General features: G+C 32.0%; 1 protein-coding gene across 1 annotated transcript in view; it reads right to left on the bottom strand.

The window, feature by feature from the left end:
* Positions 1–5084: 5084 nt before the first annotated feature.
* The window catches only part of Chsy (Chondroitin sulfate synthase), a 35640-nt gene continuing 13116 nt past the window's right edge, over positions 5085–27608 (bottom strand). The window contains exons 2-6 of the mRNA XM_077428787.1: positions 9393–9533; positions 9137–9317; positions 6783–6940; positions 6484–6685; positions 5085–6401 (exon numbers count right to left, since the gene is read on the bottom strand). Of these exons, the coding sequence (XP_077284913.1) occupies positions 5209–6401; positions 6484–6685; positions 6783–6940; positions 9137–9317; positions 9393–9533 (1875 nt within the window). The 3' untranslated portion in view covers positions 5085–5208. The remainder of the gene's footprint in view (positions 6402–6483; positions 6686–6782; positions 6941–9136; positions 9318–9392; positions 9534–27608) is intronic.

Here is a 27608-nt window from a genome sequence, read left to right on the forward strand (position 1 = left end):
TCACACTATGCCGCGTCTCTTTCTACGATATACGATTCCAAGGGAGAGAGAAAGACGGAGTGTGCTGAAAGCGAGTATTTCGTACACACGCACACACGCATGTAGGCACGCATTAGACAATTATTATATACGATGTGTTTATATAGTCCAATATCCGCTTTGAAAGCTATATTTCTTTGATCAAATCACTGAATATTAGTTTAATTTAATGTTCAAAGTCAGGGTTTGCATTTTAACTGATCATCTCCTATAATTAATACTGACACAAATCGATCAAACCAATAATCTAAATAAAACCCACAGTAGTTGTGCAAAAGAACGCCCATACATTTTAATTGATAGAAATGACCAATAAAAGTCATCGTTCATCTTTTATTTCATTTTTTTTTTGCATTCACCTCTACAAATCGAACATAGTTTTTTTTTATCAGACACTTGCAACACACCAAGTCATTGACCAATTGCAACGTGTGGTGTATGACTTTCGATTTTTAACGTTTTTTTTTTTCATTTAACGTTTTGCGTTCGATTCGAACTCATCTCTACGTTTTAATGTCAAACCCGAGTAACGTCACGTAATATCAGGCCTAGAACACAAATTACCTTTCTAGTAGTGTTGCATAATATTGAAATTAAAAAAATCATCAGACCAACCCTGAAATTGTAAACGCATCTTAAACGAAAAAAAAACAGTCAAAGGAAGTATTTTTAAATGGCTTCTTTACATGTTGTAACATAATATTTAAATGTTTTTAGAACACGCACTCGATAAAAAAATATAAATTTTGATCGATTTACCGATAAACGGCATCGATTGCTCCATCAGATCCGATACGTCTGAAAAAAATGAGATGCGTTGTGCAACATCTAAAGCGGAGATGTTTAATTAGGCACTGGCAAGTACTACTGTTGATGACATACGTGCATCATCATAGATAAAACGCAATGTTGCGGAATTATGCAATTTGCGGCTTGGATGACCGCTCTGGAAAAGTTCCATCGTAATGAGTTGCAGAAGATGCGCGCTCGCATATTGATGCACCAGGTGCAGTTGCAAATGGTGAATTACACAACGTCACCATTTAAGCATGAAAGGAGTTTGAGTGTCATAAATAATCAGTGCGTTAAATAAAATCGAGTTTTCCATTCGAATGGAGTTTGCTGTTTTCCTCTCGAGGTTGGCTTTTCACGTTCATCCCCCTGGCCGGTGGTTCAGAGAGCAATAGTAACGAGACACGACCGGTTGAGGGGTCGCGACCCACAGTGTGAGAGGCGATCGAGCGTTTCGAAAGTAGCTCTCGGTTGCTAAAGGTCTTAGGTCACACCGAAGCGCTCGGACCTTACACCAATTCGGTTTGCTCATTTATGACGACCTCGCCTCTAATAAAATGTGCAATTTAATTGCTAAATTTTCGAAGAAAAAATTTATAAAATAATAAGCTCATCGCTTGAGCCTTTTTTTGCATATTTTATTATTCAGTTAATGCTGCTAATAAAACTCATTGAAATTTTTGAGAACACTTCAAATTGTCATCGAGCGAAAACGATTTATGATATAGCGATTATAAATGTGACGATTTATTAATAGAAAAGTATTTATAGTGCTACTTCTTTTTAAACGTTAATTTACGACGCATTAGAAAGTGAATTGTAGGATTCTAAATTAATATGAATTTAATCGATCGACCTGGAGATTTTTTTTTAATAATTAACCACTCCTAATAAGTTCCTCGGTTTCTTTTTATGCCAAAAACGAAAATCAAATACAAGCGAATCAGGATATGAACTTTCTTGTTCCTAATTGAATCAGATATAAATGAAGAAAAAATAATAATAATGAAATGTATATTTGAAAACAAAACTATTTGACATATGTATACATAGTTTGAATTAATTACTTACCCGAAAAGAAAAAAATACAAGTATATGTACATACATATGTACATATATACAATTTTATAACAACAATCATACATAAATATGTACATCAGAATGAGCGAAATTAATTATTAAATATGGTATCAAATACCCTTCTGTATGAGATTTAACAATATTTCTACGTAATTGTTTAGTTGGTTCTGAAACATTTTACTTCTTCAATAATAATTAAACATAATATGCAAATTCTTATATAATTAAAATATCTATCAAATTCCAACTTGATCCCAAAGGAAAATCATTTTCAGGGCAATTTACAAAAGCAATAAATAATTGCATGAATAATTAAAGATATGAACTACATATGTATTATACTTTTTATATGATTTTACACAATTATGTGAATAATATATGTATGTATGTATACAATGTACATCTTTTGTAATATTCGTATACATATGTACATACATGAAATTTTATTACAATATTAGTTAGCCCTTTGAATGCTGACCAAGGCCCATGGGCCTGCAAAGCGCCGATAGGCGTTGTATATTGAGCATGTACAAAGTAAACAACAATACTACCTGCTAAAGCCTTTAAAGGTAGCATTGAAAAAAATTCATTGAACATGGGTCGTGTAATCCGTGTCTTTCATTTTTCAACGTTTATAAAGACTCGTTTAGACCGGAATTTCTGAATCTATAACCATAGCAGAATTACCCGATGGAAATCCATAACTGCTGAGTATTTGAGATTGTGGCTTGGCATTTTGATTATGAGCATTGCATTTTAAAAACAATGAAGAATTTGGAACTACTTTTGGAAAAATAGATTCATTAATAGACTTATTTTGTTTATTTTATATTGTTGCAAGATATATAAGAGAATATAAACACACCTTTACAAAATTCTAAATCCTCCGCGGTGGTTATCTAGGATTTGTTTTAGATTAGCTACAATTTTTATACATGCTTTCTATTGTATTTCTAAATAATTCTAGAAATGAAGGCGAAATTTTCAGCGTGGCGGGTTTTCAATAGAAAATACGTCAGAACTCAAAGGGTTAAATAATAAATAGCACGTGTTCATATATCACCCGATGAATTTTTCTTGTTCAAGACAGATTGAGTTTTGAATTGAAAGCATTTTGTGTAATATGGAAATATAATACATATATATGTATGTATTGTCGAATGAAGACAATTTGAGAGCTTAACCAAAATTGAGTCTCGGTCATACAAACGCATATGGTTCTTCTTTGGCAGCGTTAGATAATTGAACGGCCTTTCCGTTATTCTTTTTTTTTATCAGGTTTGCCTCATTCGCGTGCAACACCATCATCGGTGAAGAGTGAAAGTGTGGAGGAGATCACCACTTGGAATGATGCCGCTTCGATTGTACACAATTCGACCTTCACATCCCGACCACTAATGTAATTTATGTGGCGAGCGTGTAAACAAGTTCGAAAAATGAGGACGCCATGAGCAACTGCCTTTTTGACGATTCTTTTCCCACAAAATCATGGGAACTGATGTACTTCGGTGACTTACCATCCAAATTCAACCGAGTTGTTATTATGTGATAAATTGCCAATTTAATTCTAGATCTTTATTTGTAATCCCAAAAATTAAAATAGTGTACTGAAAGCAAATGACGCAAATATTCGTAAAAAGAAACAGAAAAAGTTTTGTGTCATACTGAGACATCTACCAGCAACTGTGCAAAGCTATAAATAAAATTATAAATTATTGTAGAATGGATTCAAACCTGTTTGTGATTCTATTTGAATATAACACATATCGAAGTTCTTAATATCGTCTATTAAATTGTGGAATTTTCTTTAAAATTATATTTAACTATTTGTTTACAAATCAATAATTGTAAATTAATAAAACTATCAATCGCTGTTAATAATTAAAACAATGAATTAAAACCGGGTCTTCACAAAATTAAAAAGAAAATTGGATGTTTGCTTCATAATTTTTTTTCAATATACACCGAAACTATTTTAATTACATACATATAATTTGCTATTTCATACAAATGTTCTGAATCAAAAAATATGTAATGAAATAAATTATTTATGTATATATGTATGTATGTACATATATACATATCAACCGGCGGATATGATTAATTGATCCCACGTATTACAAAATAGGTTAAAAAACAAATGTTGGTTACCACAATGCACCGATATATCGTTTGTAAAAGATTAATTTATCATTTTAACCAGTCAACACAGTAAACGATAAATATTATCTGCGCCCACACTGCAACAAAAATTGTAGTGACCCATCTAGAGAAATTAGCGAAATGATCAATAGTTGGAAATGAATACATATCAAAATTTAAACAGGTAAAAATTCGGTTCAGTGATTATTGGTCACAAAGAGCTCGCCCAAAAGCCACTAAAATCTCTATAACGGAACATCTGGCTGCCGAAAAGTCCATCATACTAACGATAACTATCATACTAACGAGAACTCGAGTGCCAAATATTTCATATTCGCGATTTTCACGGCAAAAATTGTCTTTTGGGCGATCGTAATGTGACTAATAATCCAATTACCAAAATTTCAATACAATGGAAATAAAATCGAGCGACCTTTTTAAATTCCAGTTTCATAATAATAATATTAAACAATCCAGTGACTGGCATTTCTGGAATGATGAATGAGTGATGTGGATGATGAAAAATAAAAACAATTTATTATTATTTTGCCATATTAAGTATTTTCCCAAGCGAAATATAATTATGTATGTAAGTTTTTCAGCAAGTTTTGTATCGTTTCTGTTACAAAAGGATGAGAAATTATAGAAATTGGCTCCGACTTTTATTTCTCTCTTATGACATGAAGGCAGATTTTTGTTTGTATAATTATAAATTTATATAAATCATGAATGTAATTGGAAAATTGCAAATCTCATAATTATCCATCTATAGATTGTTTATAAAACTAGTTTCATTCCCCATAATATATTGAACTTCTTTTATATTTAAGAAATTTGTGTAGTTATATATGTATTGAAAATATGAACTGATATGTAATCGTAATTATTAATTTTAATTGTACTTGACATTCAGTATATAGAAAATATATAAAAGCAAGTTGTAAATGCGAGTTTTTCGTAATTCTTTTTGGGGGTACTGCACAGTTTGAGGCACAAGCCGCCACTGCTTGCAAGGGAAATGAAAACACAATGAAATACAAAAATTGAATTGTATTGGTAAATTTTCTTCCAAAATATATATATTGCATAAATATTTAATCTATGTATCTACAATTAAAAATGAGTAACAAATCAAATGACAAAATTTAAAAAAAATTATCTAACTGGAGGCACAACTTTTGACTTATCACTAACCGTGTCGGAATTCATTCTAGGTAATACGTTTGGGTGGTTCAGCACGTATATTGTTACGTGTTTAGTACTGCCAAATGTATTAGTTCTTGTACCGACGCACATATTGTATTGAGCTACATCTAAATTTTTATCACAGTCGACAGGATGATATACGTGGACTAGGCCGGGATCCACCGTCCTGAAAATCGACACATTAGATTGCACAAACTTGTCGAACAAATGCACATCTTCGAGTCCCCAACCTTTGATGTCCGTGTTGAATCCACCTACTGACACAAAATCACTCTTATACACACTAGCTATACCGAAACCAAACTGTCGGAAGTATCCATAATCATCAGAGTTTTCACGATCAACACGATAAATTATTTCCGATCTCGTATAAATGCTATTGTCGAACACAAAATTGTTTGTTGTTATTGTATTGTATAGTCTGTCTCTGATTTTAATTCGATTATACTCGTCACTGTACACCACCGACGGATTATACTCACTGAACACAATGGGAAAATATGCCGTGTAATTTCTGATGGTGTTGAGTCTAATTCGTTGAAGAGATTCGGCGTTGAAGACAATGTCTACATCAATGAAAAATAGTAAATCATCGTCTTTGCACATTTTAATTCCTTGCTCGAGCGAAAGTCCTCTCGAGAATTGAGAATCGTTAATTTTCACTAGCACAATCTCACTACGTGAATACTTGTCAATGAATCTGTTGATGAGATTCACTGTTTTGTTGAAATCACCAGGATATTTATAATCATTGTATAATGTTATTGTGATAGAAGTTCGTTTGTCATTCATGATGCAAACTTCTTCATAGTTCTTCATAAATCTAACGAAAGTATCGTATCTGCCGGAGAGTGGTAAAATAAAGTTTATTTTTTTGGGCGCTACAGAATCGTCTTCATCTCGATTATATTTGAAAACATTCGGTAAAGTTTTCCCCAACTTCATTAAGCCTGTCTCAAATACGTCTCTTATAGGAACATTGAGTTTCTTAAAGTTAATAAACGGTATGCTATTGGCACTTCCGCCTTGATCCTCCATAGGATAAATGTGATCCATGTCATAATCTATTTTTTGAGTAGTTGTATCTTCTAGAGGTCTGGTGATGGGAGGCTCACCAAGTGGCACTTCTCTTATTTCAACACCTAGAAAGTTATTTTAAATTAATTAATACTGTATCAAATAACATAATATTTTTCATAAATAAAAAATTACAATCAATTTAACCTGTAAAACTTTGCTGAAGATAGGCATGCCGACGAACTGATACAGTCATCTTTCGGCCTCTATATTTCTTATAAACTAATAAAATATCTAAAATATAATCAGCACCATGTATGGGATCTAGTCGCTGGTAACCATATAAAATTTCTCTAAATTCAATAATACGCCCTCTCTGTTTCGAATAACCATTTATAGTTTCCATTAACTGAAATTAATAATTCGCATTATGCATGAAAATTTAATAAAATAAATAGTTTTATATCTATGTATATACATTGTATATATACATTTTAAATAGTAACCTCTCTAATTATGTCTTCTAGACTTTCAACAGTAGACATTTCCATTCGTCGTCTTGGATTGGCATTGTCAGATGAAAAAACTAATTTAGATAAAAAATTCCATGAAAGGACATTCTTTACATTTGTTGGATGATACCGGTTGAGACTGGGAGCAACTCCTGAAATTGAAGACATGGAATTTTAAACTAAAAATAAAAACTATACTACATACATACATAAAACAACATACTGTTGTCTACGTTACATCAATTTATTTTACTATTGAACAAAAAAAAAATTCATAAAATTGTTTTTGAATCGGAAATTTTCAGTAGAACTATGTTAATACATCATATTAAAGGTCAAGGATGAGAAGCTAGCTTCTCATCTTAAGCTAATATTGATGCCGTCATCAAGTATAGTTCTGCTTTAAGTCGTGAACTCAAAATTAATAGATGTGCAGTAATGAGTTATGGATGTGCACATTCGTTCTATTTTCACAGATATTCCATTTTATTTATATTGCTGCAGTGTTTAAGTTATGGCTGATTTGAGTATCACTTTTGATCCTCAACTCGTCTTTCACAACCACATCAAGCTAGTCACTGACGTTTCCTTTTGTTGAATCGGGTTTGTCTTAAGATACGCATGGTTATTCTGTAATCCTTTGATTTCCTGCTTGCTTGTCAACTCGCTTGTGAGCTACAGTATAATACTATTGTGTGGAATCCACATGAAGCAAATCACTCTTTAATTATTGAGAAAGTGCAAAAAACATTTCTTCGTTTCCTATATAGGAAAGAGTATAGGTATTACCCATATATCTAACCCCCTCCTTTCGTTTCGGGCATCCTTTGGTATAATTCCTTAGAACTTAGAAGAAACTTCTTTTTCATTCGTTTTTTTTCCAGCTTCTACATGATAATGAATCAAGCCCGTCATACCTGGAACAGTTGGGGCTTTATATTATCATTAATTATGTGGGTGGCAGACATCATCATTTGATGGTTGTACTTCCTGCCTGCACTGTTATTTATCGGATGGCTTTTATTTCAAAAGCTATCAGATTTCTAAATGAAATCGTTGCTGCCGTGCCCGAAGGTGAATTCTTTCACCTCAGTAAGCGTAGATTATCAGAGATTATTTTAACCCACTTGTCTAGTTATCATTATTATCATAATTGATAGAATTGTGTATGAGTATATGAGTAGAATTGTAATTTACTCTTCTCCATTTAGGCATTGCGGGAATGTTTTTTAGGTACAACTGGTTACTTTTGGCTGGCTGTGGATGTAAGAAATTTCCAAACATTCTGTTTGTATTTGAAATTTTTATGGTGTATATTTTCTTATGTTTAAGAAAATCTAATTTTTTCTTTTCTTATGTTTTACTTTTGATTATTGTGGCGAATTAGGAATTACCTGTAATGCCACTATGGTCCAAATTTTTAAATAACTAAATCTTTATCTTTATTATTCATTCTCTTTTTTAAAATACATATATAATATATAGTAGTAAGAAAGCGGTGTAAAAAAACCATTTTTGGTTTATCCATACACCGTCGGGTTATCGACATCGAGAATTTATATCACACACATGTGTGAACTTTGTTGTATATGTGCAATATACAAAGTACGCATCCAATACATAATACATAGTAATATATAACACACAGAATGATAGAAAAGTATGCTTTTAGAAGCTTAGACCTCTCAAAAAATGTGTTTTAAGTTTTATTTTTATGTTTTTGTTATTTATTTCGTATTTTAGTTTGATTGGAAGATTGTTTTACTAAATAAAGTGCATATAATAAATTTGAGTAATTGTTTTCCTTATGGATAGTTCAATTTTGGGATGACTAATTTGCAGTTAGAGACACTGCGTGTTATTTTTTGATGACTAGATGTATTTTTTGAATGACTTTATTGAAGAATATTTTTATTAATAATTAATTATTGGTATTTCACTTTCTCGTGCATTGGCCGAAGTTTACAAAAGGAGAATAATCCATTAGGATTATCTTCGAATTTAAATAAAATAAACAAATATTATGAAATGCAGCAAATATGTAGGATATCTGACATATAAATATACTTAAAAGTAGTTTTACCATGATTAAATATGTATGTGTACTACATATATCATATTATTTCGGTGATCAATCCATATCAAATTAATAAAAAAAAATTAACAATACAGGTGCAATTGGTTTCCTATTAATCACAGATAATTGAAAATATTTTAATGCATTTTCAAAATCATTGTGACTATTTTTTTATAATATAAAAACAATTGCCGTATTTTTAAAATCACTAATAAATGAATCTAATGAACAATATTACTATTATAATTAATAAGAAAGAATAACAAATCACCTAATATATGAGTGTCGCCTAAGAAGTCAGGATGACCACGAATGTTAGGATATAACGGAACAGATATGGCAATATAATGAGAAGCTACGTTGATTATAGGAACATTTAATTCTTTGGATGCTGTCAAAATGTCACGGTGTAATGAAATGGCTACCTCTTTCAGGTCCTGTATCTTCAGATTCTAAAATTAAACCATTATAAAAATATTAGAATAAAAATTGATAAATAAGTAAAAAATAATGCAATGGATACTGACCTTTAAATATGTATTTATTCTATGCATGTGCTTGTGATCTTTTACAGGATGCATTGTAATCGCTTGGTGCACTTCCTTTCTTTTCAAGTTCCCCGTAAATGCCATGCTGCCGCTTGAGTTATGATATAGTATTGATTGCATCTGTAAAAAAAATATTAGTATTTCTGATTATTGACATTCGTTGCGAATTATAATAAGAAAAGTTATATATAATACTAATTATATATAATTATATATTCACTTTATTAACATAAATTATCTTTTCCAAAATATAAAATTAAAAAATTAATAGAAATTTAAATATTTACTAGACATACACATGTTTGTAATATGTATGTATGTATGTATAGGGTTCTTATTTGATTAAAAAACCGTTAACATGCTCGTACGTATGTACATATGTATGTATGTATGTCCATGATGCAAATATATTACTTATCCATAAGATCAAAGTACTTAATTTCATGTCTTTATGGTTGCATGGTTTTAGCTGTTGCGACAATGGTGAATTAACATCATCCTGTTTATGCAAATTAGCAAGTGTGAATTGCTGCACTGCTGACGAGATGCACCTATTGCGTAGATATGTAGATTTTTTGGGGTCGCTAACGAGTCCGTCTGTCTCAGATTAAGAAACAAGCGGAAAAGATGATGATAACAATAAATCAAAAAGACAACGAAGGAAACCAGATTTGATTGGACGTTTGACATAGTAACGCCTACATATCTGTTCACACAGATCATCGTCGTAAAATCTGACCACTTAAACTATTGTGCATTCCAATTAAATGTAACATGATAATAATTTCAGTTCCAAATATATTTACTTAATAGCAGTTTGTAGTATATTGACCATTAATTTTTTTGCTGATTTATTATTAGACTCGCATTTTAATATTATTTATTGAGTCATACGTGCTTAATTTTAAAATTAATTTAATTTATTCCACCTGCATCACAATTTTTTTTTTAAATCAGTACATATTTTAAATGTGTACACGCATGTCTCGACAGCAATTTGCGAACCAGCAAAATTCATTGAAATATTGCAAAAACGAAAATAATTTGATATGCAAAAAAAGCATGACATATTGTTTTGTCTCATTTACATTTAAAATATTGAAAATTATCCCACGCCAAATCAATAAAGTAATATGTCATCATTCATAATGAATAAAGTTATGAATGAAGATATATGTACAGGGCCGGCCCAAAGGTGCAGCAGACTAGGCACGTGCCTAGGGCGCAATAGACAAGGGGCACTGTGAGGCGCCCCCATTTTTCTTATTTTGATTATTAAATTGAAAAAATAAAAAAAATAATTTGGTTTTCTTTGAACATATAAAACATTCTACATATATTCAACTTAAGTTTTCTACTCGAAGTAACAATACTGATTGTAAAATATTATAATTTACGAGGAACACAGGAAGTTGACTGTCAAATATCAACGATTCACAAATAAAACATCTAAAACAGCTAACTGTCCTCGGTATAGATGGTAATTTGGAATTATATTTTATATAAAATATCGCTGAAACATATTTATGTATATTTACATATACATATATATGTACATCAGGGATGGATTTGCTTCACGAAATTAAATACCTTAACCAATCATATTCGAAAGAAGAATTTTCACTCTATAAAATTCTTCAATTCATTGGTGAATATAAATTAATTTCTTTATTACCGAATTTATATATAGTTATCCGTATTTTATTTTATTTTATTCATTGTTATACATAAAAACGCATGTATATAGCAATGATGTGTATTTAAAAAAAAATAAACAAATTGGGAAAAAAATGTAGTAATCCAAGTTTAAATATTAAATAATATAAAAAATTTAAATATTTGTATAACTTAACAGATGGTAATTTAAATATTATTTATGAATTTCTGAATACATAAGACAGCAAAAATTTGAACATTTTATAAGAAACATTTTTTATACTATTTTTTAGCTTTCTTTTTAAATCCTGGTTGGGCCTCTGGAACTTCTTAGCCACAATCATTATCAATGCAGTTTCTAACCTTTAGGTTATCGAAAATATCAAACACGACTACAACATACGAGTTGATAAGATTAAATACAGTAATATTCAACAAAATGTTTCTGAAAACTTCATACAAGAATGTTTATCTGCACTGTGACCCCCTAATTGAAAATATACACTATCATGCCATATAAATTGTAAATAATTCGTAGTATTTATAGTCATAAACCAACAAGAAAAGTGAAAAAAAAAAATCTCGTATATGTACTTAAGTAAATGTGTACATTTTCTGCAAGTGATTTCAGCATTTTGGAATATTTACTATCGATTACGTTTATTTGTGCACATTTTCGAACGTTTCAAGGTTTCGTCAATTGAGTTTCGCGCTTCTCCTGGTCAAATATTTAACTAACATTAAAACAAACATGTCTCAAAGATGTATCGTCGAATTAAGAGAATTAAAAGCTGAGATTTTTATCGGCAAAATGATAGTCAGTGTCCATCTTCATGAAGAACGTATTCAGTGTCAGATTCGGCATACTAATTCAGCCTCGACCTCGATTAAATATTTTTTAAGACTTCCGGCGTTTGTCAATTGAATGTAAAAGAAAAATCTATAAAAAAATATGAAAAGACACAAATTTTCTGTAAAATTTAATAATATAAATACATATGTATTGAATATAAAAAAAATATATATTGTTTTAACAAAAGCATACTTATATAAATCAATTTTCCATAGGAACATAATGCATATTATATGTAAAATATAGAATATCCAACATTCTAGTGTTCACATATACAAAAGTGAAAAAAAATGAACTGCTAAGGAAACGACGTTGTTTACTAAAAAAAAAAAAAACCAAACAATTACTATTTTCTCATTCGTGGAACGGTCATAAATCGAAAAATAAAGCTAGCAAGTTGTAAACGGGATAATTATGTATTAGCTAACTTATTTATAAACTTCGTCAGTGTTCATTTCAAAGAAGCACGTAGCTTCTACATAGTTCCGATGCCCTTATAGCGCAATATGTACTCGGCAAGTTCAAAAGCACTCGTTCTAAAACTATGCAAATTTATAACATTAAATGCATTTCATTATCGTTTCGCGTATGAATTGCACGTGTACAGTACATGGAACTTTCAGGTTATCGACACCGCATACCATTATGTGATCCGGCAAAAAATACATAAATGGAATAAATGACTTTACAGGCGAACCGAGAAGAGTCCGAGATGAATTTCGTGCTTTTTTTGTATTAACTATGTATATCGTTTAAAGGCGATACGAATTCGGCGATCAGAGAGTCGACTCGCAGTTTATTGCACCGCATGAGACACAATGGTGTTGAACTACCAAACTCAGTCTGGAGTTTTTACCAGTCTCATTCGATTTGCCCTTGATCTAACTTTTAAAAAAATATGTTTCTCAGAAATGTGCATTTCAATGGCACTATCATTTTTCAAATTAAAATGTGTTTGGCATATTTTTACAGGATGCGATATTTAAAATGGCACCAAATCAAAACACTTACAATCGCATATGTGGCATGAGATGTACATATGTATGTATAAAATATAATAATTCATAAATAGTGACATCACTGAAATATACATATAAAGAAAATGAACGTAAATGTTCTCAAGGCACATTTCCTATGACGATGCAAAATGACAATCGGTGTGAACAAATTTGATGATAACTGATTAATTGATGTGAAGAAATCGGATCTCTCTTAGAACAATTCAATTAAGTATCTTTTGTCAAAACCAATTTTTTATATATGTATGTAACCCATCGCCCACGCCCATCTTGCATAATTTTATTACAGTCCAAGTTCATTCATGAACATACTAGTTTGTTCATACACGAACTATTAGTGTTAGTTCAAGTGCTAACAGTGAAAAGCTGTCTTCAAATAGACTCACCAGGTATCGCATGTCATATTTGAGATGTCAAAACGTTAAGTATTTAAAAGGGAAATCCCATGGAAATCGCATTACAACGTTGCTATAATTCCCGTTTCAAGGTAAGCGTATGGAAAACGGATTATTCCGCACATTGTGATTGCGCAAACGATAATTATTGTCACGAAAATCGCGAATACGGAATATCTGCCACTCAAGTTCTCGTTAGTGTGATAGTTCGCGTATGTTAACATAAACTACTTGTACGTTAACAAACGAACGAAATATGCACTTGGACATATGTACATACATATGTAGCAAATAACCGTATAAGCTCCTATTGAGAAAAAGCTCAAGTTCCTGCGAACTATAACATTATATTGAATATCGTTCTTGTAGCATTTGGCAGTGTAAATTCGTCCAAACATCCGGCTTTACTCGTAACACGCATACACGTCGTTTTTGCAGCTGACCAGCAAACTTTAATAGTATGAAGGCGAAAAATAGTTTCGAAATAACTACTTTTGAGAAGGGTAATATGGTAATAAGAAGTGGCGATTTTCAGAAGTATTATTTTCAAGGCTAATAATTATTTAATTGAATAATTACAATATTTATGCTAATTGAAATCTAATTATAAGAGAAATACATTACGAATTCAAATTGCAACTATTAATTAATTATTTATTACTGTACCAGCTCTGCATCTTTAACATAAAAAATTATGATCCTAAATCTTCATTATGCAATCACGCTTCTGGCATATCCGTAATTGGATGAAAGTCTCACATATAACATATTCGTACGTCACCAAATCGTCTTATGACCCCAATTGAGAAGTTGACTTGCTTTTTTTTTTGATAGGGAGGGAGTTGATTTATTTGAGATAAATACACCTTTAAATATAACATAACATAAGGAAGTTCTAAACTACTAGATATCTACATATATATTTTTTGTTTGAAAAAGGATCATAGACGAACGCTTCAACTGTATCGATATTCACGTTAGTATTGATAAACTGATAAATCGTATGGACCTTATTTAGGATATAACGTAATGCAAACTAATTATTCGATATCTATAATGATAAGTGCCGGATGCTATACACAAAAACAATAAATTGGCAAGTTAATATATATATGTTTTTAATAAAACTTATTATTGGGCAATAAATTAAATGTTTTGTTTAATGTTATAACAGACACATGTATGTATGTACATCAGTGGTGTAGTCGGGCCAGGTCGGGCCGGGTCGCCGCCCTGGTACATACTTTGATATAAAATTGTTTTTCGAGTACAATTAAAAAAAATATTTGCTTATATTTCATATAAAATTTTGTACACCAAATATTGTGAGCAGACTCTGGTTTTAACATTTGGTAACTACAACCGCATCCTCACTCAAATGCTCATTTAAGTTCAGAAAATATTTTAAAAACAGCCCAACAACCACCCTTTGAAAAAATTATAGATACTTTGAATGATGCCGAAATCGAATCATCTAACAAAATTTTCAGAACTGCATATCATATTATATTGCAAAAAATAATAAACCTTATTCAGACCATTTTAATTGACTTTTCAAGTTAATTAGCATTTGATTTTTTATAAATATTTGTGCTACCAATATTAAGATACATATTAGGATACGAAAAAAGCGGGGGGGGGGGAGGTCGTAAAAATTAAAAACCGACCTGGTACTTTTTTATTTAGCACTACACCACTGATGTACATAAACCTACAGTTTTATCATTTTTACGATTAAATCTTCCGTAGATACATACATACATATAAACAGCAAAATCAACCTTAAAAATACGAAATTGCTGAAGTTTTATAAGGAATTATCGACTAAAATATACTTGTTCATATTGACTTACGTGATATGCGCTTGAAAAACTCTTGACATTATTTGTACACAAACAACAGTGACGAAACTTACGAAATATTTTGGAGAAAACCCAAATAGATATAATGAGAATCTATCAGTTTTATCAAAAAGTTATATAATTATCATGTCTAAATTTTTATATTGAAAATCATTAGCAAAAAGATTAAATTATAATAATGTCGGCGATTAATTTTATTCAAAATGCCTTATAACTTATGATTTTATGAGGGAAACGACTAAAGGTTATTTTCTACAGCAGTAACCGACACGATCTATTCATATTATACCGCAGAACACGTCACCTAAACGGTTTTATTTGGCCGGTGAGGAAATATTCACGCATGACGTGACATCATCGTGGCGAGTGCACCCGTACTAACCAAAGTGTTACCATGTGACAATATTGACTCGACAATATGACGCAAACAGTATTGCGGTGTATCGTTGCGCTCTGTAATGTATATCCAAAATAAGTATGAACGTGCCGAAAACGGGCGGTGCTGTACAGTATGAAGAGAAAAAATCTTTCCATGCAGTGCTGTGCCGAGCTGTTGACGTGCAATGCTGGATAATATAAACAGACCTTTTGGCAAATATTTAATGACGTTCAATAAAATCGATAATTAACGTAAATTCACATATTAATATGAGTATTTCATCGAAATTAATGAGGAAAACATATACATTATGTATGTAATAATTAGACCATGCGGAATATAAAGATTTGCTTATTATGCATTCATCACGGATCACACTAACGATTAACAGACTTACAGCTTTGCATATTCGTTGACGAATTTAATTATGCGGAAGTGTTTATCGATTCTTACATGTAACTAATTCTATTGAAATATTATGACAATACGTCAAGTTTAACAGATAAGTCAGTAGTTTTTCTACAATTCCTGCTTATTGAATTTTTGGCTCGATTTTATGAGCAGCAATAAAATTTGAGCTATTTCAGATTATTGCTTCTTACAAACATAGGTACACAGAGATAAAACTACGTATGCAAAGATACATAGAAGTAATTTGCGACGGAAATAAGCATCAGAACCGGAAATAAACATCGATATTGCTACATATGTACATATGTATGTATTAGACCGGAGCGAAACACGCAAATTTTGAACTTTCATCGATGGAACTCGTGAAAACTTTAAGGGGACGTTAAATAAAAAAAAATCATTGATTCTAAACAATGTCCTGTGGCTACAACCATTTGATTTATCTCGACAAAAAATTGGAAAAAGTAGGTTTTTTTTTCATATATCTTTTCTGAGAACAGTATTGATTTCTACTACTTTAAAAAAAATAAGCATCCAATATTTACTTATTGAAGTTTGTTTGGGTCGATTATAATAAGTAGTCACCGGAGCCTGAGGGGGGCGTGTAATGTTCAAAGGTTGTAAATGCATTGTTAAAGGTTTGCCGAACAATGGATAGCACTGTGACTATAAACACAAATAAAACGCTCACACGACAAAACGCTAACACGAAACGCTAAAAAACGTACTTCGTATATATGTATATCATGTATTTTATTTATTTATTTATATATATATATATATATATATATATATATATATATATATATATATATATATATATATATATATATATATATATAAGTATATATGTATGTGTGTGTAAATTCGTCATGACACGATTGATTAAATTTTGTTGTACAATAGAATGTTTTTATCTGTGAGTAATGTCGCGTGAGCGTTTTGTCGTGTGAGCGTTTTATCTGTGAGTATATGATGACCGTGAGCGTTTTGCCGCGTGAGCCTTATGTCGCGTGAATTTGAATACAAAAAAATTACGAATTTTATCAAATATAAGAAGGTTAAAATGACCTATTTTGACCCAAAAGTAATATAAAAATCGATACTATCATATTCCCAAAAAGAGATATATGTATGTACGAAAAAAACCTACATATATTTACTAACCTCTTCTTACTTTCACTTACGAATTTTCGAATTTTTTTTCGAGATAAATTGGTTAGTTGGAGGCACAGGACATTGCTTACATTGATACAACGATTTTCAACTAAGTCCATCGATGAAATTCAAAAATTCGCGTTTCTCGCTCCAACCTAGTATTTACATAATTGTTTGCGCATCGAATTACAGAGATCTCGTTTTACTGCAATTGAAATTCATCGCATAAATCCTTATACCTCGCATATTATACCAATGACGCTATATCGCATATCTTCCACGCAGTATCGAACATATTGATATGATTGAGCTATGCATGTACGTTCATATATGTATATGTTTATTTAACTATGTATATGTAACAAAAAATGCATACTGTAATTTGCGGTCTATGAAGCGTTTTAAAATGAACTTTGTGTGCATTTCCAGTAGATTAGACCAATAGAAAAAAAGCAAATTGGTTTATCTTTATCGGGTCGAGACTCGTATCAATGTACAAATTTCATATATGTAATACAATACTAACCGAAATTGTATGTATGTACATAGACACAGATAACGCAGTAACTTTTAAGCACATTGTGCAGTGTAAATATTACAATATATATGTCTGTACCTCCGCAAAAAAAAAATAATTTCATAATGTTTTCCAAAATAAAGTGACTAAAGACGCAGACACACAATTGTACGGCGCGGCATGCTTAGATAAACTCCAGCTGTGAATGGGCGTGGCTTTAATTTTTGTTAATTCGTACAATATTATTATTACAACAAGTTTCCCCTACATTTATTCAAATATGGGAATCACCGTTATCGATCATTGACAAACAAACACTGAAAATATATCACCAAAAACACTCCAAGGGGTGAGTTTGAATTTTAGGGATTTTTTGAACAACGTTAGTTTTATTGATTTTTTATTGATTGTGTATTTGATAAAAAAAATTATATCGGGACGGCTCTGCGTCAGTGAGGATAAATAAGCTGTTTACTCCAAAACTCCAAGTCTATTTATAAAGTAGTACGACAGGGGTATATTTCATCTGCCATTTTGTTTTACATGTATGGAGAATACATCATGAGAAGGACCATTGATTACTGGGAGGGAGGGGTAAAACTGGGGGGTAAAAGCATATCCAACCTCAGATATGCTGATGACTAGTCACCGGAGCCTGAGGGGGGCGTGTAATGTTCAAAGGTTGTAAATGCATTGTTAAAGGTTTGCCGAACAATGGATAGCACTGTGACTATCCTACCTCTAATAATAAGTTTCGACTGATAAACGAGAATTCAAAGTACATGTTCAAAGCTGTTTGGCTCGAAAGTCCCCATACAAAGCGCACCACACTCGCAATGGATGTTGGTATGGGTTACACGACGAAATGCTTACGGGCCTAACGCTCAACGACACAATGCGCACGACATAACGCTCACGGACATTGTATTCACAAATAAAACGCTCACACGACAAAACGCTAACACGAAACGCTAAAAAACGTACTTCGTATATATGTATATCATGTATTTTATTTATTTATTTATATATATATATATATATATATATATATATATATATATATATATATATATATATATATATATATATATATATAAGTATATATGTATGTGTGTGTAAATTCGTCATGACACGATTGATTAAATTTTGTTGTACAATAGAATGTTTTTATCTGTGAGTAATGTCGCGTGAGCGTTTTGTCGTGTGAGCGTTTTATCTGTGAGTATATGATGACCGTGAGCGTTTTGCCGCGTGAGCCTTATGTCGCGTGAATTTGAATACAAAAAAATTACGAATTTTATCAAATATAAGAAGGTTAAAATGACCTATTTTGACCCAAAAGTAATATAAAAATCGATACTATCATATTCCCAAAAAGAGATATATGTATGTACGAAAAAAACCTACATATATTTACTAACCTCTTCTTACTTTCACTTACGAATTTTCGAATTTTTTTTCGAGATAAATTGGTTAGTTGGAGGCACAGGACATTGCTTACATTGATACAACGATTTTCAACTAAGTCCATCGATGAAATTCAAAAATTCGCGTTTCTCGCTCCAACCTAGTATTTACATAATTGTTTGCGCATCGAATTACAGAGATCTCGTTTTACTGCAATTGAAATTCATCGCATAAATCCTTATACCTCGCATATTATACCAATGACGCTAGTCTCTTAGAACCTTTAAAATTCATTTTTAATTTAATTCTAAGGAACTCTTCATTCCCCAATTTATGGAAATGCTCTAAAGTAACTCCTATTCATAAGAAGGACGATAAATCTTGTGTAAGGAACTACAGACCAATAACTATCTTGTCAGCGCCAGCCAAAATGTTTGAGGTAATATTACACAGATACATTTTTAATCACTTTCAAAGTATGCTCATTGATCAGCAGCATGGCTTTCGTCCGGCCAGATCAGCAATTACCAACTTGTTATGTTTCTCTAATGACATAACCAGCACTTTGGATTGTAATAATCAAATGGATGTAATATATACTGATTTTGAGAAGGCGTTTGATAAAGTTGATCATAAAATTTTGGTTAGTAAATTAAGTTTTATTGGATTTACTTATAATCTTGTTGGTCTTTTTATTTCTTATTTACAGGATCGACGTCAATTCGTTAAGTTTGGGAGTTGCTTTTCTTATGAGTATGTTGCCACTTCTGGGATTCCCCAAGGATCAAATCTTGGCCCTTTATTATTCCTAATATTTATCAACGATATTCAATCTTCTATTCACCATTCTAAATTTTTATTATATGCGGATGACTTAAAAATCTATAAGAGAATAATTGATTTACCTGACGCTCTTTATTTGCAAGAGGATTTGAATTCTATTTATGAATGGGCTAATGTTAATAAACTTCCCTTCAATATCCTAAAGTGTCGGGTCATTTCTTACTCTCGTTCTCGTTCTCCTATTAAATATCCGTATAAACTTCATGATTCTCTTCTTCAGAGAGAATTATTTATATCTGATCTGGGAATAGTCTTCGAAAATAGTTGGAGTTTCAACATTCACATTGAGAATATCTGTGATAGGGCAACAAAAATCCTTGGATTCGTAATCCGTAATTCGTCCGAACTAGGGCTCACTGCCATTCGTCTCTTATATTGTACATTAGTTCGCAGTGTGCTCGAGTTTGGCTCCATTATATGGTCTCCCTATCAACTTCGTTACTCTCTAATGTTGGAACGAGTCCAAAGGAAATTCCTTAGATTTTTATATCTGAAGACATTTGGATTTTATCCATATCTGTTCCCTAGTGCCTTTGTCTTGGGATCTTTGGGTTTCAACTCCCTGGCAAAGAGAAGAGATTTATTTCTTGGGAAACATTTCGTAAAATTACTTAGAGGAGAGATTCACAATCCCACTATCCTGGAGAAACTAAAATTCTGGGCCCCGGAAAATCGTAGAGTTTTAAGAAAACATGATATATTTTTACCAATTAGGGCTAAATCAAACGTGCTCATGAACTCCCCCCTCTCGAGAGCTGTTCGACTCCTTAACTTACTGGCACATTACTTGGACCTATTCGATGCCAGTTATGTTGAGTTGGTGGAACACATCCTAAATAGCACGATATAAATTTTTCAATCTTATTTCTTTGTTTTTATTTTGTGTACATATTTTTTACTTGATTTTTATTATTTATTTATGATGTTTTTTTTTTATTTATGATTTTTATTATTTTCTTATGTTTTTTTTATTTATGATTTTTATTATTTGTATTAAAATCACATTGACGCTTTGGGGCAACCTGTCAAGTCTCTGTGGTATTGATTTTTTTTAAAATAAAATAAAATAAAATATCGCATATCTTCCACGCAGTATCGAACATATTGATATGATTGAGCTATGCATGTACGTTCATATATGTATATGTTTATTTAACTATGTATATGTAACAAAAAATGCATACTGTAATTTGCGGTCTATGAAGCGTTTTAAAATGAACTTTGTGTGCATTTCCAGTAGATTAGACCAATAGAAAAAAAGCAAATTGGTTTATCTTTATCGGGTCGAGACTCGTATCAATGTACAAATTTCATATATGTAATACAATACTAACCGAAATTGTATGTATGTACATAGACACAGATAACGCAGTAACTTTTAAGCACATTGTGCAGTGTAAATATTACAATATATATGTCTGTACCTCCGCAAAAAAAAATAATTTCATAATGTTTTCCAAAATAAAGTGACTAAAGACGCAGACACACAATTGTACGGCGCGGCATGCTTAGATAAACTCCAGCTGTGAATGGGCGTGGCTTTAATTTTTGTTAATTCGTACAATATTATTATTACAACAAGTTTCCCCTACATTTATTCAAATATGGGAATCACCGTTATCGATCATTGACAAACAAACACTGAAAATATATCACCAAAAACACTCCAAGGGGTGAGTTTGAATTTTAGGGATTTTTTGAACAACGTTAGTTTTATTGATTTTTTATTGATTGTGTATTTGATAAAAAAAATTATATCGGGACGGCTCTGCGTCAGTGAGGATAAATAAGCTGTTTACTCCAAAACTCCAAGTCTATTTATAAAGTAGTACGACAGGGGTATATTTCATCTGCCATTTTGTTTTACATGTATGGAGAATACATCATGAGAAGGACCATTGATTACTGGGAGGGAGGGGTAAAACTGGGGGGTAAAAGCATATCCAACCTCAGATATGCTGATGACTAGTCACCGGAGCCTGAGGGGGGCGTGTAATGTTCAAAGGTTGTAAATGCATTGTTAAAGGTTTGCCGAACAATGGATAGCACTGTGACTATCCTACCTCTAATAATAAGTTTCGACTGATAAACGAGAATTCAAAGTACATGTTCAAAGCTGTTTGGCTCGAAAGTCCCCATACAAAGCGCACCACACTCGCAATGGATGTTGGTATGGGTTACACGACGAAATGCTTACGGGCCTAACGCTCAACGACACAATGCGCACGACATAACGCTCACGGACATTGTATTCACAAATAAAACGCTCACACGACAAAACGCTAACACGAAACGCTAAAAAACGTACTTCGTATATATGTATATCATGTATTTTATTTATTTATTTATATATATATATATATATATATATATATATATATATATATATATATATATAAGTATATATGTATGTGTGTGTAAATTCGTCATGACACGATTGATTAAATTTTGTTGTACAATAGAATGTTTTTATCTGTGAGTAATGTCGCGTGAGCGTTTTGTCGTGTGAGCGTTTTATCTGTGAGTATATGATGACCGTGAGCGTTTTGCCGCGTGAGCCTTATGTCGCGTGAATTTGAATACAAAAAAATTACGAATTTTATCAAATATAAGAAGGTTAAAATGACCTATTTTGACCCAAAAGTAATATAAAAATCGATACTATCATATTCCCAAAAAGAGATATATGTATGTACGAAAAAAACCTACATATATTTACTAACCTCTTCTTACTTTCACTTACGAATTTTCGAATTTTTTTTCGAGATAAATTGGTTAGTTGGAGGCACAGGACATTGCTTACATTGATACAACGATTTTCAACTAAGTCCATCGATGAAATTCAAAAATTCGCGTTTCTCGCTCCAACCTAGTATTTACATAATTGTTTGCGCATCGAATTACAGAGATCTCGTTTTACTGCAATTGAAATTCATCGCATAAATCCTTATACCTCGCATATTATACCAATGACGCTATATCGCATATCTTCCACGCAGTATCGAACATATTGATATGATTGAGCTATGCATGTACGTTCATATATGTATATGTTTATTTAACTATGTATATGTAACAAAAAATGCATACTGTAATTTGCGGTCTATGAAGCGTTTTAAAATGAACTTTGTGTGCATTTCCAGTAGATTAGACCAATAGAAAAAAAGCAAATTGGTTTATCTTTATCGGGTCGAGACTCGTATCAATGTACAAATTTCATATATGTAATACAATACTAACCGAAATTGTATGTATGTACATAGACACAGATAACGCAGTAACTTTTAAGCACATTGTGCAGTGTAAATATTACAATATATATGTCTGTACCTCCGCAAAAAAAAATAATTTCATAATGTTTTCCAAAATAAAGTGACTAAAGACGCAGACACACAATTGTACGGCGCGGCATGCTTAGATAAACTCCAGCTGTGAATGGGCGTGGCTTTAATTTTTGTTAATTCGTACAATATTATTATTACAACAAGTTTCCCCTACATTTATTCAAATATGGGAATCACCGTTATCGATCATTGACAAACAAACACTGAAAATATATCACCAAAAACACTCCAAGGGGTGAGTTTGAATTTTAGGGATTTTTTGAACAACGTTAGTTTTATTGATTTTTTATTGATTGTGTATTTGATAAAAAAAATTATATCGGGACGGCTCTGCGTCAGTGAGGATAAATAAGCTGTTTACTCCAAAACTCCAAGTCTATTTATAAAGTAGTACGACAGGGGTATATTTCATCTGCCATTTTGTTTTACATGTATGGAGAATACATCATGAGAAGGACCATTGATTACTGGGAGGGAGGGGTAAAACTGGGGGGTAAAAGCATATCCAACCTCAGATATGCTGATGACTAGTCACCGGAGCCTGAGGGGGCCGTGTATTGTTCAAAGGTTGTAAATGCATTGTTAAAGGTTTGCCGAACAATGGATAGCACTGTGACTATCCTACCTCTACTGATGACAATACGCTCATAGCCAACTCCGAAGAGGTAATGGCGGATCTACTCCGTCGTTTACGATATGAAAGCGAAATGCTAGGACTCGAGATGAACAGAGCGAAAACAAAGATCATGATAGTGGATCGACATGATAAACTTGTGAGGACGGATGCTCTATCTGACCTAAAAGTCGTACATGAGTTCATTTATCTCGGGTCAACGTTGTCAGACGACGGAGGGTGTGTGTCTGAAGTAATAAAGCAAATTTTATAAAATATAGAGAAAAAAAAAATTATAGGCGTTTACACAATTGAAATCTGACATGGCGAAAAGTGAGCAAACTCTAAACAAACGCTGGATAAACGTCAGGAATCTTTCGTGGGAGAAGTTTCAAACGCGTCTATCGCGATATTTTTGCACCATCGTAATGGCGGAGGATCCATTTACTTATATAAATGACCAAAATGAGCAATATGGCAAAGTATGAAAACGATCGGATAAGAGGCAAATTTTTTTCTGAATTGTAATCGTAAGTGAAGCGTATAAGAGGTATGTAAAAAAAGGCGGTTTGGTTTGGCAAAAAATACCGTGTCAAAGCTTACTAAAATTTGGAAGGACCGGGGCCTCACCGTGTCTATGAAAATGCGTATAGTTCCAGCTTTGGTCACCCCCGTATTTTTATACGGTGTGGAGACATGGACATTAAGAGTGGAAGAACGAAAAAAATAGACGCTTTCAAGATGTGGTGCTGGCGTCGAATGTTCAGAATCCCCTGGACAACAAAAATAACCAATTCTTCCATTTTGAAAAAGCTGAGGGTTGGCGACAGACTGTCGTCGATCTGTCTTAGACAGATACTTCAGTTCTTTGGGAACATCGGGAGACGGGACCAGGATAGTCTGAAAAAACTGGTCATTCTAGGAAGCGTTGAGGAAGAGGAAGATCCCCAACCAGATGGAGCGATCAGGTCAGGACAGCGACTGGGAAGACCGTAGTCAAATCACTGCGGGCTGTCGGGAGGGCTGGAGGAGCGTAACGAGACGCATTCTGGAAGTAAGAAGGAAGGGAAGTCACGACCCTCAGACATGAGAAAATCGATAAAGAAGAAGTCTTATTGATACGATGTAAATTTTTAAGTTGACCGGAAATGGTACCTCCCCTTATACCTAGGTGTCCTCATTATTTTTTTAATTTAATTATCTCCCAAGCCACTGAATGAATCAGACTGAAAATTTTTTACATGTAATAGAAATTATAATTTTAATACTCTAATATTTTTACCTCAATCGGAAGTAGTACTTTTACAATAGAGAATCGACGTTTTTTTTATGTTTTTCTCAGAAACCTTTTGGTTTATTGAACTGAAATTTCATACCTAAAAGTTTAAGGTAAATACCAAGTTATATGTATATAAAATAGGATGAGTATCGTTCCCCTTAAAAATGTGTGCTCTTCACAAGAAAATTCAAGTATATGTAATTCTTGTTTCAATGTGATGAAAATAAAGAAAAATCACTAAATTTAATAAACTGGAAGAAGGATTTTTTCCTGTGAATTTGAAGTGATAACTATAGGGCGAATAGGAAGCGTGCTTTTCCCAGGAATCAGGGCGTTTTGGGTCTATTTACAAAGCTAGAGTGCAAAATAAAAAGGTTCTTCATAAAATTGAACAAAGCACACCAACAATTAACAATAAACGGCTCGCTTCCGGTCCGATCTCTAGTGATAACTAAAGGACGAAGGGAAATTATCCGATATCTACATAGTAATATCAAATATTTTTTTTTATCTTTTGTATTTCATCGCCTAACTTCATATAAAAACGAGTTCGAATTTTCGCATGATCACAAAACTTCATCTATTGTTACTACGTACATAGATAAAGTAAAAATGATAAAGTTCTATATGGGACGTGTTTCCCATGGTGTCGCGATAAAACACCCACGAAAAAATGATAATGCGATAAATGGTTATGGACAAAATCTTTACGCGACATAATGCTCCCGGACAAATTGATTATCATAAGAATTTACAAATTCTTCGTATTAATAAGAAATCGTAATGGTAAAATAAAATTGATATTGTTTTTTTTTTAATAATTCAAATAACGTGTGTATTTGACAGTCCAATCATAAAATTTACAAGTAAAATCGTTTTCATATTTCAAAATCGCAACGATCATTATGGTATTTTTAATAACCTATTATATAAAAAAAACCTAAATATTGGATGGTGAATTGAACGTATGTACATAAATATGTAAATTGAACGTAATTCTGTTGATTGTGAAAATCATTTACAATTGAAAAAAATACGGCCTCCAAAGGTTCACGTTAAAGAAAGTGAAAAAAATCATTGTTTGCGAAGAACTCAAAAATTCAAAAATCAGTGCGAAGAACTCAAAAATTCTAATGATAATGAATGTTATTTTTTTTAAACATCAATTAATCAAGCACACTCGTCTAACAGATTGCTCCAAAGCGACGAGTGTGCTTTATGATTGAATTTCAATTAGACTAGCTTATCTGATATTCATTTTCAAATCTGTCAAAGGACGTGTATAAACATGACACACCTTCGTTTTTAAACGTATTAATGTTTTATATATGAACATTATGTTGCTTAATCATTTCGTCCGTGAGCATTATGTCGCGTTTACATTTTATCCGTAACCATTTAGTCGCGTTATTATTTTGCCGTGGACGTTGTATCGTTAAATATTTTGTCGTGGAACCATTTCCCATTTGTATGCTCATTGTTATTATAAATATGCTGTTCTCAACACGTCTTAGTTTCTGAAATTAGTTCTTCGTATCCAATATCCTACTTTTGCTATAATTTAGTGAGCTAGAGAACAATGCACAGTACGTAGTTTTTATTTATCTGACATGTTCATACATACATCTAATGTCCTGATATTTACATATTTTAAATGATAAAAATTAAGTTATCTGGAAGTTATCCAATTATTCACTGAAATTTTTAGACGTTTCTTGAAATAACATACGTCCATACATCAATATGTAAGTACAATAATAATATTATGTATTGTCAAATAAACCGAGAATATTTACGTATGACTAAACGCCCAAGTTAGTTATCTCTCCATCTCCCACTTTGTTAAGTCAGTCTAAATCGGGAAAGTTTTCAGAAAATTAGCATCAAACATATGTAATATGTGAACATTTCCTTTAAATTTTAAAACTACATATGCACTCGTGACGTACATGCTGATTAATATTTAACTAATTAGAAATATACATATGTGTGTGTGTATACAAAATGTACGCAAAAGAAACAAATAAATTATGAAGAAACATATGTATGTACGTTATAATGCTTTTGTCGACTATGAAATAACGTGGCTGATTATTATTGAATCAAAGTCTGATTTTAAAAAGATTTTCCATATTAACAAACACATCGATTTCATACATGTATTACAAACGAGAAGAATATTAATTCAATGTTTATACGTACTTATATATACATATGTAGGCAAGTATGTATGTATATGCAATATGACGTACATAAGTATGATTTCAAATGGTATGTTTATAAAACGAGGTTTTATTCTTGGGATTCTTAGAAAATGTATTTAAACTTTAACCTTCTCGTCAAACATAACGGAAGTTCTTAGAATGCTGATATTCTTTCATTTCAGTTCATCAATTCGACAAATGTAGCGAAATATCCAATGCAGTTACATTTGTGTGCAAATATTTTCATATACCAAT

The sequence above is a fragment of the Arctopsyche grandis genome, chromosome 4, assembly GCF_051622035.1.
Source record: "Arctopsyche grandis isolate Sample6627 chromosome 4, ASM5162203v2, whole genome shotgun sequence".
NCBI classification, from domain to species: Eukaryota; Metazoa; Arthropoda; class Insecta; order Trichoptera; family Hydropsychidae; genus Arctopsyche; species Arctopsyche grandis.